This window comes from Trichechus manatus, unplaced genomic scaffold (assembly GCF_000243295.1).
Source record: "Trichechus manatus latirostris isolate Lorelei unplaced genomic scaffold, TriManLat1.0 scaffold00077, whole genome shotgun sequence".
Classification (NCBI taxonomy): domain Eukaryota; kingdom Metazoa; phylum Chordata; class Mammalia; order Sirenia; family Trichechidae; genus Trichechus; species Trichechus manatus.
The window spans coordinates 2,587,439-2,606,193 of NW_004444013.1; the positions used below are offsets into that span (position 1 = coordinate 2,587,439).

Sequence of the window (18,755 nt, forward strand, 5' to 3'; positions counted from 1 at the left end):
GCTGGTAAGGAAAAGATCTGCGATTCGAATCCACCAGCAGCTCCTTGGAAACTCTATGAGGCAGTTCTGCTCTGTCCTGTAGCATCATTATGAGTCAGAATCGATTCGACAGCAGTGGGTTAATGGTGAATGATTGAAAGCATCGTTTCATGTGTTTGTTGGCTGCTTGAATATCCTCTTTGGTGAAGTGTCTGTTCATGCCATTTGCACATTTTTTAATTCGGTTGTCTTTTTGTTGTTGAGTTGTTGGGGTTTCTATTTTAGAGATTAGACTCTTATTAGATATGTGATTTCTGAAGATTTTTTCCCAGTCTGTAGGTTGTCTTTTTACTCTTTTGACACAGTCTTTTGATGAGCTTAAGTATTTAATTTTTAGGAAGTCCCAGTTATCTGTATTCTGTTGTTTGTGCATTTGTAGTTGTGTTTGATAATCTATTTTTTAAAAAATAAGGTCCCATAGTTTTTTTTTAAATTGTGTTTTAGGTAAAAATTTACAGCACAAATTAGTTTCTCTTTCAAAAATTTATATGCAAATTGTTTTACGACATTGGTTGCAATCCCCTCAGTGTGTCAGTGCTCTCCCTGTTTCCCTTTACACCCCAGGTTCCCCCGTTTACTTGTCCAGATTTCCTGTCCCTTCCTGCCTTCTAGTCTTTCCTTTTGGGCAGATGTTGCCTGTTAGATCTCCTATACTTGACTGAAGTAAGAAGTAGATTCCTCACATGTGTAATTGTTTTATAGGCCTGTCTAATCTTGGCTGAAAGGTAGACTTCGGGAATGGCTTCATTTCTGAGTTAGCATGGGATCCGGGGGCTGTAGTTTTGGGGGAGTCCCTCCAGTCTTTGGCAGACCAGTATGTCTGGTCTTCTTTTGTGAATTTGATTTTTGTTCTATGTTTTTTTCCCTGCTTGTCGGGGACTCTATTGTGATCCCTATCAGAGCAGTCAGTGGTGGTAGCTGGGCACCATCTAGTTCTTCTGGGTTCAGGCTGGTGGAGGCTGTGGTTCATGTGGTCCATTAGTTCCTTGGACTGATATTTTCCTTGTATCTTTGGTTTTCTTCATTCTCCTTTGCTGTCAACGTGATGGGACCCCAGATGCTACTCATCAAAGTAGGATGTAGAACATTTTATTTATGAACTATATTGTACCAGTTGACCTGGACGTCCCCTAAGACCATGATTCTGAGCCCTAAGCCCCAGTAACTCAGTCCCTCAAGGTGTTTGGATGTGTCTAGGAAGCTTCTATGGCTTTGCCTTGGTCAGGTTGTGCTGACTTCCTTATATTGTGTGTTGTCTTTCCTTTCATCAAAGTTAACACTTGTCTACTGTCTAGTTAGTGATTTCATCTCTCCACCCCTCTCCTCCCTCGTAACCATCAGACTGTTTTTTCTCTGTGTAAATCTTTTCTTGAGTTTTTATAACAGTGATTTTGTACAATTTTTGTCCTTTTGTGATTGACTTATTTCACTCAGTATAATGCCCTCCAGATTCATCCATGTTGTGAGATGTTTTGTGGATTCATCATTGTTCTTTATCATTGCCTAGTATTCCATTGTGTGTATGTACCATAATTTGTTTATCCATTTATCTGTTGATGGGCACTTAAGTTGTTTCCTTCTTTTTGCTATTGTGAATAATGCTCTAATGAACATGGCTGTGCATATGTCTGTTTGTGCCATGGCTCTTATTTCTCTAGGATATATTTCTAGGAGTGGGATTGCTGGATCATATAGTATTTCTAGCTTTTTAAGCAAGTGCCGTATTATTTTTCAAAATGGTTGTACCATTATGCATTCCCACCAGCAATGCATAAGAGTTCCAGTCTCCCTGCAGCCTCTCCAACATTTGTTATTTTGTTTTTTTGATTTGTGCCAGTAGTGTTGGGATGAGATGGTATCTCGTTGTAGTTTTGATTCGCATTTCTTTAATGGCTGATAAAAAAAAACACAAAACAAACCCATTGCTATTGAGTTGATTCTGACTCATAGTGACCCTATAGGACGGAGTAGAACTGCCCCATAGGATTTCCAAGGAGTGCCTGGTGGATTTGAGCTGACCTCTTGGTTAGCAGCTGTATCTCTTAACCACTATGCCACCAGGGTTTCCTGTTAATGGCTAATGGTAGCAGGCATTTTCTCATGTGTCTGTTAGCCGCCTGTATGTCTTTGGTGAAGTATCTGTTCATATCCTTTGCCCATTTGTTAATTGATTATTTGTCTTTCTGTTATTAGGGTGTTGAAGTATTCTATAGATTTTAGAGATTAGACCCCTGTCGGATATGTCGTAGCCAAAAATTTCTTCCCAGTCTGTAGGTTCTCTTTTTACTGTTTTGGTAGTCTTTTGATGAGCATAAGTGTTTAATTTTCAGGAGCTCCCAGATACCTAATTTATATTCTGGTGTTAGTGCATTGTTATGGTTTGTATTGAATTTATAGTGTCAGGGTTCTGCTGGCTTCGTAGAATGAGTTTGGGAATATTCCTTCCTTTTCTATGCTCTGAAATAGTTTAAGTAGTACTACTGGTGTACCCGCTCTTCTCTGAGTGTTTGGTAGAATTCTCCAGTGAAGCCTTCCAGGCCAGGGTTTCTTTTTTGGTTGGGGGTTTTTTTAATTACTTCTTCAGTCTCTTCTCTTGTTTGAGGTCTGTTCAGATTTTCTGTCTCAGTTTGTGTTAGTTTACGTAGACAATGTGTTTCTAGAAATTTGTTGGTTTCCTCTAGGTTCTCAAATTCGTTGGAGTACAATTTTTCATATTATCCTGTTATGATCCTTCTATTTCAGTTGAGTCTGTTGTGATGTCCTCCATCTCATTTCTCATTTGGGTTATTTACTTCCTCTCCTGTTTTTCTTTTGTCAGTTTGGCCAGTGGTTTGTCAATTTTGTTTATCTTTTCATACAACCAGCTTTTGGTCTTATTGATTCTATTGTTTTTCTGTTTATTATTTCATTTATTTCCGTTCTTATCTTTACTATTTCTTTTATTCTGGTGGCTATGGGTTTCTTTTGCTGTTCTCTTTCTTGTATAGCCAGTGTTTTGATTTTGTCCCTTTCTTTTTGATGTGTGCATCTATTGCTATAAATTGACCTCTGAGCACTGCCTTTGCTGTGTCCCAAAGGTATTGGTATGATGTGTTTTCATTCCCGTTTGAGTCTAGAAGTTTTTTGATTCCATCTTTGATTTCTTCTGGTACCCAGTGGTTTTTAAGCAAGCTGTTACTCACTTTCCATGTATTTGATTTTCATTCCTTGCACTTCATGTTACTAATTTCTACTTTTATGACATTATGATCAGAGAAGATGCTTTGTATTATCTCAGTGTTTTGTATTTTGTTCAAGGTTGCTTAGTGGCCTAGGATGTAGTCCATTCTGAAGAATGTTCCACGCATTGGAAAATAGTATATACGTTGTTGCTGTTGGATGGAGTGTTCTGTATCTGTTTATGAGGTCAAGATGGTTGATTGTGGCCTTAAGACTTATCTTCTGTATCTTTGAGTTTCTTTCTAGATGTTCTGTCCTTGTGGAGAGTGGTATGTTGAAGTTTCCCACTCTCTTCAGTGCTGTTAGAGTTTTATGTATTTTGGAGCCTTTTGTTCAATGCATAGATGTTTATTAACGTTACGTTTTCTTGGTGGATTGTCCCTTTAGTCATTATATAATGTCGTCCTTGTCTTTTATGGTTGATTTTTGGCTTAAAGTCTGTTTTATCTGAGATTCATGTTACTATTCCTGCCCTTTTTGGTTATTGTTTACTTGATGTGTTTTTTCCATCCTTTGATTTTGAATATATTTATGTCTCTGTGTCTAAGGTGTGTCTCTTGTAGACAGCATACGATGGGTCGTATTTTTTTATCCATTCTTTCACTCTCTGTTTCTTTACAGGAGCATTTAAACCGTTTACATTCAGTGTGATTATCGATAGGTATGAGTTTATTGCTGTCATATTGTGGTGCTTTTTTGTGGTACTGATGTTTTCTTTATTCCTCTTACTCTTTTGTGTTGAGTTCCTTTTGTTTTTAGATTTTCTTTTCTTTCATTTTCATAGATTTTATGTTTACTGAGACTTTGTTGTTGTACTTTTTTATTCTGATGAGTAGATTAGTTTTTGTGGTTCCCTTGAAATTTACCCTTATCTTCCTAAGTTTGAGCCAGTCTTTTATTCCTTGTTACCACCTTGACTTCTTCTCCATTTAAAAGTTCTGTATTTACACAGTTTATTCCCCTCATTGTATTGTTTCGACATTGTCTTCATTTACAGATTGACATCTCTGTTTTAAGTCTTTCACATTTATTTTGACAGTTCTTTACCTAGGTTGGTATCTGGCTGATGCTGTCCTATGTCCTAGACTACAGTTGTGTTCTGATATTGTTGATTCTCTAAGTGAGAAGGACTCCCTTTAATATTTCTTGTAAGTGTGGTTTGGTTTTTACAAATTCCCTTAATTTCTGTTTATCTGGAAATGTCCTAATTTCACCATTGTATTTGAGAGAGAATTTGCAGGATACATTATTCTTGGTTGACAGTTTTTATGATTTCAAGGTTTTATCTATGTCATCCCATTGTCTTCATGCCTGCATGGTTTCTGCCAAGTAATCAGAGTTTAGTCTTATTGTTTCCCCTTTGTAACTGACATTTTGTTTTTCTTGAGCTGTTCTCGGGGTTCTTTCTTTGTCTTTAGTTTTGGCAAGTGTGGTTACATGTCCTGGTGACTTTCTTTTGGAGTCTGTCGTATATGTGGTTAATTGAGCTTCTTAGATGATATTTTCTGCTTTTATGATACTTGGGGAAGTTTTCTGCCAGCAAATCTTTAACAATCTTCTCTGTTTTCTCCCCGTTCTGGGACTCTGATGATGTGCAGACTTTCACTCTTGATTGTGACTCACATAATTCTTAGGTTTTCTTTATTCTTTTCTGTAGTTTTTCCTCAAACACAGTGGCGTCCATGAATTTGTCTTCAAACTTGCCAATTCTGTTTTCTGTTGTTTCAGATTTGCTCCTAAAACCTTCTGTTGAGTTGTCCATCTCTGAAATTTTACTGTTTATCTTTTGGATTTTTAGTTGCTGTTTTTGTATGTTTTCTAATTGTTTTTTTATTTTGACATTTTGTTATTGTATTATTTTCCTGAATTATTCTGTTACTTTGTGTTTTTCTTGATTTAGGGTATATTTTAATTGGTTTTGTCTGTTTTCCATGATTTTGTCTATTTTTTCTTTGATTTTGTCTGGTTTTCCTTTATCTCTTTTGGAGAGCCCTAAATATTAGTCTTTTGAATTCCATATAGGTAGGTCCACTGTTTTTTCTTCTACCGGAACATCCTCTGTTTTCTTATTTTGCCGACTTGCTGGAACCATCTTGTCTGTTTTTTAAAATGTTTTTTATATAGTCTGCTGTCTCCAAGACATTAAGGTATTTTTTTCCATATTTATTGATTTTGTCATTGTTCGTTTCATCTTCTTTCTTTGTTTTGTTTCATCAGGGTGGGCGGGCCAGGCATGCTCTGCTGCTTGCTTGTCTGTGGACACAATAGCTCTCACTGCCTTGTCTGGGTGTGCAGGGCATCAGCAGGCATGGTGAGCCTCCTTTGCTGTGCACTGGTTTGGCGAGGTAATTGAGGGCATACTGGGTGGTCCAGCGGTGTGGGAGCCTTCACAGCCCCTCGCCAGAGATGTGGAGGTGTTGGACAGTGAGTTGTATGGGTTATGGGCTTAATGCCTTCTGTTCAGCAGCAGGTTGAATGGCGGGAGGGGAGGGGCAGTGTGAGTCCAGTGCGGTGGTGGGCCTGAGTCGAGGATGCTCTAGCTGTGACAGCACTGTGAGTGCTGGCAGGAAGGTGAGGTGGTGTATGGGGCTGGAAAGGGGGGAAAAAAGTGAGAAAGAAGAAAAAGACTAGCTGGCAGTTGGGGCAGGACAGACCTGGGGTCCAGTGGAAGCGGTGGGTGAGGTGTCATACATGGCTCGGCAGGAGAGTGAAAGACAGGAGAAAAAGGGAAAGAAAAAAAATTGATGTGGCAGGCTCTGGCGCAGGGGTGAACCTGGGGTGGCAGTGGGTTGGTGGCTTCCTGGCTGCTGCAGTAGGGTGTGGCCCTGCAGTTGGGGGTAGAAGTGATATACTGGGCTAGGTGTGAGGGAGAAAGAAAAGGAAGAAGGGGAAAAAATGGCATGGTGGGAACTGGTGGGTGGGGACGTGGGGGACTCAGAGTGGCAGCAGGCCAGTAGCTCTCTACTCCTATTGGTGAGGCAAGGCCTGGCGGGAAGGTTTAGAGGTGGTGTATAGGGCTAGGTGGGTGGGAGAAAGAAAAGAAAGAGGGAAAAAGAGCAAAAAAAACAGCGCAGCGGGAACTGGTGTGTGGGGTGTCAGGGACCCGTGATGGTGGTGGGGTGGGCCAGTGGCTCTCTAGCCAAGGTGACGTGACGTGACATGGCTTTGGAAGGATGGGGTAGAGGTGGGGTATGGGGCTAGTTGAAGGTCTCATGGTTTTGTCCCTCTCGTTATCTTACAGGAACTTTAGAGTTGTCATATACTTCCTCTCTTGCACAGTTTCTTTTATTAACATCTTAACATTCCTGTGCACATTTGTTAAAATTGATAAAGGAATATTTATATATTTTTATGGGTCTTTATAATGTCATGTGTCCACAGTACCATATACAGAATAGTTTCACTGTCCTAAAAATGCCCTGTGCTCCACCTAGTCACTCTTCCCCTCCCCTCTCTAGAAGGTCTTTTGTTGTGAGTCTTTTCATATTTAAATTTATAGCTGGTAAATTACTTTGTAAACTTAAAACTACTCATTGCTAATTTCTACTTTGTATTTTTAGTTATAGCTACACTTATTTCAGAGATGGTCACCATTTCATTATTCCACATTCAACTCATTTCTGTCTTCTAGGTTTGTATTAAAAAATCTGCACCCCCTGTTTTATCCTTTCTGTTTTTATAGCAAATTATAAATGTTTGGCTAGAGTACAGGAAACAATACTCTTACTAAAGGCCAAATATTAAGATATTTCAAATGGTTCTTTTAAATTATTAATTATTTTTTAGGTGTTGAAGAAGAAGAAAAGGCTGCAGAGATGAATAAAATGAAATCTACAACACAGGCAAATCGGATGAGCGTAGATGCAGTAGAAATTGAAACACTCAGAAAAACAGTTGAGGACTATTTCTGTTTTTGCTATGGTAAGAGTATACACTTTAATTTTTTACAGAGTGGATTACATAATTAATGTAAAAAAATCATACAACTTACATTTCCACAAATGGAATGGATTAATTCCCAAATACTTGGTTAACATTAGGAAAGACCTTGTTTACCATTTCCATTTTGGAAGAACCCAGAAACAAGTGTAGTTGTTAGAGCTGTTTATTTTGATATGAGTGCCTGCAAAACCACCTTTTGTTAATTCGATCGCATGATTCAACAAAGTTGTTTTTTGTAAACACAAACCTCTTTTAAGAAAACAGTCCAAAGTTGGAAAATATAGGTTGTACTGGTGGTTCATAGCGAAATTCAAGTCTTGGAATGGGTTTCTAGCATCCGTGGGGCTCACTGCCTGATGCGCACAGACAGGCTGACAAACACACCCATTTGAGAATGTAGGTTATGTTTACCTGGTCAGTTTTTAATAAGAATACCAACCAAAACTTGCCTGGTGTTTTATAGTAATAGTTGGATTTTTCAGGCTTCCATACTCTTACACCGAATTACATATGACAAGATTGTGGTTGTACGAGGACAGGACCATCTTAAAAAGAGTAATGAAAGAGATCAGCCATTGTTCCTCTCCTTTTGTGTAGGTTTTAAACTAAAACATACTTTTCAAATTGGCCCATTGGATCAATTCATGATGTAAAATTTCTGCTAACGTGGGAACAGGGTCCTGTAGTATTTCAAAGTAGTTTTGAATCCAAGTATTACAAAAAGGCATGAATGTCATTAAGCCATGATAAACTAGTTTAGTTTTTCTCACTACCATTTAATGAAACTTATCCTCTTTCTACCTCGACTCTACTTTTCCTCCCTTCCCCCCAGGAAAAGCTTTAGGCAAGTCAACAGTGGTACCTGTTCCGTATGAGAAGATGCTGAGAGACCAGTCGGCTGTGGTAGTGCAGGGGCTTCCGGAAGGAGTTGCCTTTAAACACCCTGAGAATTACGATCTTGCAACCCTGAAGTGGATTTTAGAGAACAAAGCAGGAATTTCATTCATCATTAAGAGGTGAAGTGCTTTCTCCCTTCCCACCTACCAATAGTTTATTCACATAAAGTTGTATAGTTAGCTCATTTTTGTGTATTTTTAAGATTTGTTTAAACATAAAAGTCATTTAAATTATTTCTTTACAAAAATTTTTGTTCTGTATTCACATATTGTTTTTTGTTTTGTTTTAATGCAGACCTTTCCTAGAGCCAAAGAAGCATCTAGGTAAGTTATTGCTTTGCTTACCTGATAGCTGGCTTGGTTCCTAAACCCATTTTGTCAGATTTTAATACATTTTAATGATTATTCTTATTGTTGAGAAAATCGTGTAAGACATTTTGAGGTGTCATATTGTGATGTTTATATAAACCAGTGAAAGCTTTAGTGAGCTGGTTAATTGGAGACTTAGTTTTGTGTCCACCTCTGCTGTTTGCTTTTGGATGTACTTGATATTTTATGTTTGCAATATGTACGGTCATATGCTGGCCTTGCTCTCAATTAAGCTAAATTAGGTTTATTTTACCTAATGTGCACTGAATGCCAGTTATAGACAAGGCATTATTAGGCACAGAATTGAGTAGGGAGGAGACACGCAACTATGTGTAAGAGTTAAAGCTTTTGAGTGCTGATTGTCTAATGGAAAAGATAAGAAAAGTTCATAAAATGACCATAGTAAGAACATAGCATATAGTAGAAAAAGGGTTCATGGAAAGTACAGTCGTCCCTGAGTATCTACGGGGAATTGGTTCCAGGACCCTTCACGGATTCAAAAATCAGCGGATGCTCAAGTCTCTTGTATATTTGCATATAATCTACGCACATCCTGCCATATACTTGAGGTGGATGACTTAATATCTAATGCGGTATAAATGTTAGGTAAATAGTTGTTATACAGCACTGTATTGTTGAGGGAGTAATGACAAGACATAAGGCGAATAATACTCAAACAGTGAGTGCTAGAGAGAGACTGAGGATGTGTGAAATGGTGGGAGGCAGCAGCAGGGTATGTATGCCTTCATTTCACTCACATGGATTCAGCGTAATGCTTGGTACGCGCCAAATTCAAGTTTTCCTTTTTGGAACCTTACTTCTTCCTCCTCCCTGAATATTTTCTTTTTTACTTTTTAAAAATTATGCTTTAGGTGAAAGTTTACAGCTCAAATTAATTTCTCATACAAAAATTTATATATTGTTATGTGACAGCAGTTCTGATCCCTATAACATGACAGCACACACTCCATCTTTCTACCCCAGGTTTCCTTTGTCCATCCAACCAGTTCCTGTCCCTTCCTGCCTTCTCATCCTGCCTTCGTACAGGAGCTGCCCATTTGGTCTAGTGTATCTGCTTGAACTAAGAAGTAATGCTCTTCACGAGTATTATTTTATGTTTTACAGTCCAGTCTAGTCTTTGAAGAGTGGGATTTGGAAATGGTTTTTGTTCTGGGTTAACAGCGTCCAGGGGCCATGGCTTTGGGGGTTCCTCTAGTCTCAGTCAGACTATTAAGTCTGGTCTTTTTATGTGAATTTGAGTTCTGCCTCACACTTTTCTCCTGCTTTGTCAGGGACTCTGTGCTGAGTTCCCTGTCAAGGTGGTCATTCATGATTCTCACCATAAAGAAAGATTAATTTTTTTGCTAGCTCTTTTGAGGTATAATTGACATACCATAAAATTTACTCATTTTTAAGTGTTCAACTTAATGATTTTTAGTAAATTTACAGAGTTTTACAGCCATCACCACAATCTAATTTTAGAACATTTTCATCACCCCCATATCTGTTATTTCATCAATATTATGTAAATGGAATATACAGTCTGTATCTTTTTGAGACCAGCTATTTTCATTAAGCATAATTCCCTGAGGTTTGTCTACATTTGGGGGTGTATCAATAGTTTGTATCTTTTTATTGCTGACTGGTAAGTATTGCATTGTATGAATATACCACCATGGGTTTATCCATTCACCAGTTCATGAACATTTAAGATTGTTTCTACATGTTGCTTTTTATGAATAATGCTGACATGAATTTACATGTAAAATTTTTCATTTGGATATGTGCTTTCATTCCTCTTGGATATATACTTAGGAGGGAATTGTGGTGTCAAAAGGATAAATTTACCCTTTAAGAAACTGCCAAAGTGTTTTCTAAAGTGGTTGTGCCATTTTAAGTTCTTATTAGCAGTTTATGAGGGTTCCAGGTTCCCCACATTGTGGCCCACGGTTTTATTGTTTTCTGTTTTACATCTGCATTGTGATATAATTTACATTCTGTAAAATTCACCCATTTAAAGTTTGTAACGGTTTTTATATTTAGAGTGTGCAACCATGACCATAATCTAATTTTAGAGCATTTTTATTGTTCTAAAAAGAAACTGTCTACCCATTAGCTATTGTTATCTAGTCTAGCCCCTTGTCCTGCACTCCCCCCACCCCCCCAAGCCCCATAGGCAGCCACTAATCTATTCTCTTGTCTACATAGTTTACTTTTTCTGAACATAATCATATAAATAGGACAACATAATTTGTAGTCTTTTTCATTTGGCTTCTTACTGCGGTGTTTTTGTGGTTTGTCTATGTTGTATATGTAAGTAGCTCATGCCTTTTTGTCACTAAGTTTATCCATTGTGTGGATAGACTACCTTTTGTTTATCTGTTCACCAGTTGATGGACATTTGAGTTGTTGCCATCATTTGGGCTGTGATGAGTAATGCTGCTATAAATATTCACATATGTGTTTTTGTGTGAAAATATGTTTTCATTTCTCTTGGGTAGGTACCTGGGGGTGGAATTGCTGAGTCATATGGTAACTCTTGTCTATGTCAAGAATTTTGGAAGACAGTTACCTGGCCAACCGACGGGAAGAGATCCATATTTATGCCTATTCCCAAGAAAGGTGATCCAACTGAATGTGGAAATTATTGAACAATATCATTAATATCACACATAAGTAAAATTTTGCTGAAGATCATTCAAAAAGAGTTGCAGCAGTACATCGACAGGGAACTGCCTGAAAGTCAAGTCAGATTCAGAAGAGGACATGGAACGAGGATATCATTGCTAATGTCAGATGGATCTGAAAGCAGAGAATACCAGAAAGATGTTTACCTTTGTCTTATGGACTGTGCAGAGGCATTCAACTGTGTGGATCATAACAAATTATGGATAACATTGCAAAGAATGGGAATTCCAGAACACTTAATTGTGCTCATGAGGAACCTATACTTAGACCGAGAGGCAGTGGCTCGAACACAACAAGGGGATACTTTGTGGTTTAAAATCAGGAAAAGTGTGCATCAGGGTTGTATCCTTTCACCATACCTATTCAGTCTGTACGCTGAGCAAATAATCTGAGACGCTGGACTATATGAAGACGAATGAGGCATCAGGATTGGAGAAAGACTCACTGCATTATACAAATGACATAACCTTTCTTGCTGAAACTGAAGACAACTTGAAGCACTTATTGATGAAGATAAAGCCTTCAGTATGGATTATACCTCAAGATAAAGAAAATAAAATCTTCACAACTGGAAACAATAAAGAATTTCATTTTACTTGAATCCACAATCAATGCCCATGGAAGCAGCATTCAGGAAATCAGACAGGGTATTGCATTGGTAAATCTGCTGCAAAAGACCTCTTTAAAGTGTTAAAAAATAAAGATAGCACTTTGAGGACTAAAGTATGCCTGACCCAAACCATAGTGTTTTCAGCTGTGTCATATGCATGCAAAAGCTAGACAATAAATAAGGAAGACCAAGGAAGAATTGATGCCTTTGAATTAATGGCGTGGTGAGGAATATTGAATATACCACGGGCTGCCTGAAGAACAAACCAGTCTGTCTTGGAAGAAGTAAAGCTAGAATGCTGCTTAGAAGCGAGCATGGCCAGACTTTGTCTTACGTACTTTGGACATGTTATGAGTAGGGACCAGTCCCTGGAAAAGGATGTTATGCTTGGTAAAGTAGAGGGTCAGGGAAAAAGGAAGACCCTCAATGTGATGGATTGACACAGTGGCTATAGTAGTGGGCTCAAACATAGCATTTTGTTCTTTAGCTGGTAGGGTTGCTGTTGAGTTGGAGCCAACTTAATGGTACCTAACAACAAGAAAATGGTAACTTTGTATGTTTAACTCCTTGAGGAACTGTAAAACTGTTTTCTAAAGTTGCTGTCCCTCTTTACAACTCCATCACCTCTGAGGATTCCAGATTCTCTTCATCCTTGTAAATACCTGAACTTCCCTGTCTTTTGTTTTAGCCATCATAGTGGGTATGAAGTGGTATCTCATTGTGGTTTTGATTTGCTTTTCCGTAATGACTAATCTTTTTTTTTTCCCCCAGAAAATATATACTGTAAATCATAATCTCTGTGCCTGTGTTTATAATCCCATTTGGGAATGGATTGTTTGTTATGTTAATGAATCAGGAGTAGTATAGGGTATATCTTTTAAATGAAGTTTATATTTCAAGTTAGTCTCCCATATACAATTTTTTTTTTTTTAGCATACGTTGTTATGAGACCCCAGCCGCTCACCCCATTCTGCGACAGCACACTCCTCCCCTCCGCCCCTGATTCCCCATGAACATTCAGCCAGCTCCTAACTCTCTCTGTCTTCCCATCTCACCTCTGGACAGAAGCCGCCCCTTTGGTCTCTTGTATCTACTTGACTAAGAGGCACATTCTTCACAAGTCTCACTTTATGTCCCACAGTCCAGTCCAATCCCTGTCTGAAGAGTTGGCCTCGGAAATTGTTTTAGTTCTGGGGTGATGGAGAGACCAGGGACCATGCTTTCCGGGGCGCCTCCAGTCTCAGTCAGACCATTAAGTCTGGTCTTCTTACTAGAGTTTGAGTCCTGCATCCCATCGTTCTACTGCTCTATCAGGGACCCTCTGTTGTGTTCCCTGTCAGGATGTTCATTGGTGGTAGCCAGGCACCATCTAGTTCTTCTGGTCTCAGGCTGATAAAGTCTCTGGTTTATGTGGCCCATTCTGTCTCTTGGGCTAATACTTTCCTTGTGTCTTTGGTGTTCTTCATTCTCCTTTACTCCAAGTGGTTGGGACCAATCGATGCATCTTAGGTGGCCACTTGCAAGCTTTTAAGACCCCAGATGCCACTCACATCTGGGGTCTTAGGATGCAGAACATTTTCTTAATAAGCTTTATTAATGCCAATTGACATAGATGTCCCCTGAAAGCATGATCCCCAGACCCCGCATCCCTGCTACTCTGTCTCTCAAAGTATTTGATTGTATTGAGGAAACTTCTTAGCTTTGGTTTAGTCAGGTTGTGCTGGCTTCCCCTTAGGGTATATCTTGATCCAGTCTCTTCTGAGATATGTTAGAGATTCAAGAAGCAAGCTAGTAAGCAGAGATGGAGTAAGAGAGATGCCAAGCCACATGGAGGTCGCCAAGGAACCAGGAAACAGAAGCTGAAGAGACAACTCCATAGATGACGTAGTGAAAAAGCCTTCCCCTAGATCTTGTGTCCTGAATTTGGACTTCTAGCCTCTTAAACTGTGAAAAAATAAATTTCTGTTTCTTGTGTTTGTTCAAGCCATCCACTTGTGGTATTTCTATTATAGGACCATTAGATAACTAAGACACTAATAACGCTTGAGCGTCTTTTCATACATTTATTGGTTATTCATATATCTTCATTGGAGAAATATCTAGTCATATCTTTTACCCATTTTTAAATTGAGTTATTTGTCTCTATTTTTAAATTGTAAGAGTTCTTTATACATTTTGAATATAAATCTTTTATGTATGACTTCAAAATAATTTTCTCCAAGTCTTTTTTCACTTTCTTGATAGTGGACTTTGAAGCACAGAAGATTTTAATTTTGATGAAATTTCAGTTTATTATTTGTTTTGTCATTTGTACTTTTGACGTAATATCTAAAAAAACGAGCCCAGGTGGCACAGTGGTTAAGCCCTTGGCTGCTAACCAAAAAGTTGGCAGTTCAAGCCCACCAATGCCTAACCCAGGATCATGAAGATTTACTTCAAGAAGTTTTATAGTTTTAAACCTTCGTTTTAGGTCTTTGGTCTATTTTGAGTTAATTTTTGTGCATGGTACAGTGTAAGGGTTTTTTTTCCCCTAAATTTTATAAATTTTTTTGTTGAGAATACACAGAGCAAAACAAACACCAATCTACATCTGCATATACCATTCAGTGATGCTGATTACATTCTTCTTGTTGTGCAGCCATTCTCCCCCTACTTTTCTTAGTTGTTCCTCTCTCATTAACATAAACTCACTGCCTGCTCCCTTAGGTTGCTGTGTAATCTTTTGAGTTGCTGTTGTCAATTTTACCCCATATAGATGGTTCTTGATAGAGGATAATGTTCAAGGTAGACCTTTTTTGCTAGTTAAGCTGAATTATTATTTGGTTTTAAGATGATTTCCCGGAATATTTTTTGTTTAAGGTTTAAAGATTACCTCAGGAAAATAGTTTCAGGGGTTCATCCACCCTCCATGGCTTCAGAAAGTCTAGAGTTCATTAAAATTTGAACTTTCGTTCTACGTTTTTCCCCTTTTGATCAAGATTCTTCTATAGAATCTCCGACCAAAATGTTAAATGGTAGCCGGGCCCCATCCAGTTCTTTTGGTCTCATGGCAAAGGAGGCAGTTGCTCATGGAGGCTATTAACCACACATTCCAGATCTTCCTATTCTTGACTCTCCTTTTTCCTCTGATGCCCAGGTGAATACAGACCAATTTTTGTGCTTTGGATGGCCGCTTGCAAGCTTTTAAGACCCCAGGCACTACACAAACAACTAGGAGATAGAACAGAAGCACTAAACATGTTATTAGGCCAGTTAAGTGGAATGTCCCGTGAAACCCTGACTCTAAACCTCCAAACCAAGGAAACAAATCCCATGAGGTGTTTGGTTGGACAGAAGCAGCTTCAGCAGCTATTCTTTTTTTTTGTCATCTTACATCTGTCAAACAATTGCCAATTCGGCTTTTTACAGTGTATAACTTATTGGCAGCAATTACAGTAATTGACTGCAGCCCTACCCTTAATCAATTTGATTTTTCCATCCCTGTTAACTTCCCTTTTCCTACTCCTTGTCATCCCTGGTAACCACTAATAAACTTTGGTCTCTGTACATTTGCCTTTTCTTGTCTTTTTATATAAGTGAGGTCATATAATATTTGTCCTTTTGTGATTGGCTTATTTCACTCAGCATAATGTCTTCCAGTTCCTTCCATACTGTAGCATGTTTCAAAACTTCATTTATCCTACTGGCTGAGAAGTTTTTCATTGTATGTATGCACCACATTTCTGGATGATGGACATTTAGGTTGTTTCCACCTTTTGGCTGTTGTGAACAGTGCTGTAGTGAATGTTATGTACAAATATTTTTGAGTCTCTGCTTTCAAGTCTTTTGGATATATATCTAGGAGTGGAATTGCTAGGTCATGTGATAGTTTTAGTTTTTTTGAGGAACTGCCACACTGTTTCTACAATGGTTGTACTATTTTGCATTCCCACCAGCAACGGATAAGGGTTCCAGGTTCCCCACATCCTTGCCAACGTTTCTTTCTTTTACTTTTTTATCTTAGCCATTTCAGTGGGAGTGAAATGGTATCTCATTATAGCTTTGATTTGCATCTTTGTGATGGCTAATGATGCTGAGCATCCTTTCATTTTTTAACGTAAGGGTTTAAATTCATCTTTTTTGGATGTGAGTATCTTGTTCCAGCACAGTTTGTGGAAAAGACCATCTTCCCCACTGAATTCCCTTGGCATCTGTGTTGACACTCTGCTACGTAGTGGATCATGTTGTGTGTGAATAAAAACAATTTAATTCTACCTTTCTAATCTGATGGCTTGCTTCTTCTTGTTCTTGTTTCTCTGGCTAGAACATGTAGTACAATATTAAATAGAAGTAGCAATAGTAGACCTGTTCTCGATGTTAGGACGAAAGCAGTCAATCTTTCACCATTAAGTATGATGTGAGGTTTGGTTTTCTTGAATACATCCTTTATGATATTGAGATAGAAAAGATTTATTTATGTTAATAGATCTTATTTTTTATTGTACTTTAGATGAAGGTTTACAGAACAAATAGTTTCTCATTAAACATTTAGTACACATTGTTTTATGACATTGGTTAACAACCCCATGTGTCAACACTGTCCCTTCTCGACCTTGGGTTCCGTATTACCAGCTTTCCTGTCCCCTCCTGCCTTTTAGTCCTTGTCCCTGGACTGTTGTGCCCCATTAGTCTCGTTTTGTTTTGTGGACCTGTCTAATCTTTGGCTGAAGAGTGAACCTCGGGAGTGACTTCATTACTGAGCTAAAAGGGTGTCCGGGGGCCATACTCTCGGGGTTTCTCCAGTCTCTTGTCAGGCTAGTAAGTCTAGTCTTTTCTCGTGAGTTAGAAATTTGTTCTCCATTTCTTCTGGCTTTGTCGGGGACCCTCTGTTGTGATCCCTGTCAGAGCAGTCAGTGGTGATAGCCAGGCACCATCTAGTTACGCTGGACTCAGTCCTAGTGGAGGCCACGGTTGTTGTGGTCCATTAGTCCTTGGGACTGATCTTTCCCTTGTATCTTGTTTTCTTTGTTCTTCTTTGCACCCGAAGGGGTGAGACCAGTGGAGTATCTTAGATGGCTGCTCACAGGCTTTTAAGACCCCAGATGCTACTTACCAAGGTGGGAACATTTACTTTATGTTATGCCAGTTGAGCTAGATGTTCCCCAAGACCTTGGTCCCCATAGCCCTCTGTCTAGCAGTTTAGTCCCTCAGCGAGTTTGGATTTATCTATGGAGCTTCCATGACATTACCTTGTACAAGTTGTGCTGGCTTCCCCAGTATTGGGTACTGTCTTACCCTTCACCAAAGTTACCGCTTATCTGTTGTCTATTTAGTGTTCCCCCCGACCCCTCCCCTCCCTCATAACCATCAGAGATTGTTTCTTTTTGTATGTAAACCTTTTCATGAGTTTTTACAGTAGTGGTCTTATACAATATTTGTCCTTTTGTGATTGACTTAACTTCACTCAGCATAATGCCCTCTGGATTCATCCAGGTTATGAGATGCTTGGCAGATTCATCATTGTTCTTTATCGTTGCATAATACTCCCTTGTGTGTATGTACCATAGTTTCTCCGTTCATCTACTGATGCGCAATTAGGTTGTTTCCATCTTCTTGCTATTGTGAACAATGCTGCAGTGAATATGGGTGTATATATGTCTATTCGTGTGAAGGCTCTTATTTCTCTAGGCTATATTCCTAGGAGTGGGATTGCTGGATCATATGGTATTTCTATTTCTTGTTTTCTGAGGAAGCGCCATATCATTTTCCAAAATGACTGTTATCATTTTGCATTCCCACCAGCAGTGCATAAGAGTTCCTATCTCTCCGCAGCCTCTCCAACATTTGTTATTTCCAGTTTTTGTGATTCCTGCCAGTAATGCAGGGGTGAGATGGTATCTCATTGTGGTTTGTATTTGCATTTCTCTAATGGCTAGTGATCGGGAGGACGTGTCTGTTGGCCACTTGAATGTCTTCTTTGGTGAAATACCTGTTCATTTCCTTTGCCCGTTTTTTAAATTGGATTATTTGTCTTTTTATTGTAGAAGTGTTGTATTTTCTGGTGGATTTTAGAGATTAGAACTTTGTCTGATTTGTAATGTCCAAAATTTTTTTCCCAGTCTGTAGGTTCTCTTTTTACTCTTTGGGTGAAATCTTTTGATGAGCATAAGTGTTTAATATTTAGAAGATCCCAGTTATCTAGCTTATCTTCTGGAGTTTGTGTGTTGTTGGTTATGGTTTGTATCCTGTTAATGCCATGTATTAGGGTATCTAGTGTTGATCCTATTTTTTCTTCTATGAACTTTATAGTTTTTGGCTTTATATTTAGGTCTTTGATCCATTTTAAATTAGTTTTTGTATGTGGTTTGAGGTATGGGTCCTGTTTCATTTTTTTGAAGATGGACATCTAGGTTTTTTTTTGGATTTTTTTTGTTGTTGTTGTTGTTGTACTTTAGGTGAAGGTTTACAGAACAAATAGTTTCTCATTAAACAGTCAGTACAGATATTGTTTTATGACATTGGTTAACAACCCCACGAGATGTCAACCCTCTAGCTTCTCGACCTCTTGTTTTTTTTTTTGGTGAAAATATACATAGCCAAAGATAACACCATTTCAAAAATTTCTACATGAACAGTTCAGTGACATTGATTACGTTCTTCGAGTTGTGCTGCTATTCTCACTTTAGATGAAGGTTTGCAGAACAAAATAATTTCTTGTTAAATAGTACACATGTTGCCCTATGACAATAGTTAACAACCCCACTACACGTCAACACTGTCCTTACTCAAACTTGGGTTCCCTATCATCAGCTTTCCAGTCCCCTTCTACCTTCTAGCCCTTGTCCCTGGACTGCTGTGCCTCATTAGTCCCATTTTGTTTTATGGGGCTGTCCAATCCCCGGCTGAACGGTGAACCTCGGAAATGACTTCACCACTGAGCTAAAAGGGTGTCTAGGGGCCATACTCTCGGGGTTTCTCCAGTCTCTTTCAGGCCGGTAAATCTGATCTTTTTT

General features: G+C 38.7%; 1 protein-coding gene across 10 annotated transcripts in view; it reads left to right on the plus strand.

Moving 5' to 3' along the window:
* The window catches only part of GTF2I (general transcription factor IIi), a 140,535-nt gene that overhangs the window by 18,913 nt on the left and 102,867 nt on the right, over positions 1–18,755 (plus strand). For all 10 annotated transcript variants that reach the window (XM_004380767.2, XM_023735293.1, XM_004380769.2 and 7 more), the window contains 3 exons: positions 7,045–7,179; positions 8,033–8,216; positions 8,392–8,420. In XM_004380767.2, coding sequence (XP_004380824.1) covers positions 7,045–7,179; positions 8,033–8,216; positions 8,392–8,420 — 348 coding nt within the window. The remainder of the gene's footprint in view (positions 1–7,044; positions 7,180–8,032; positions 8,217–8,391; positions 8,421–18,755) is intronic.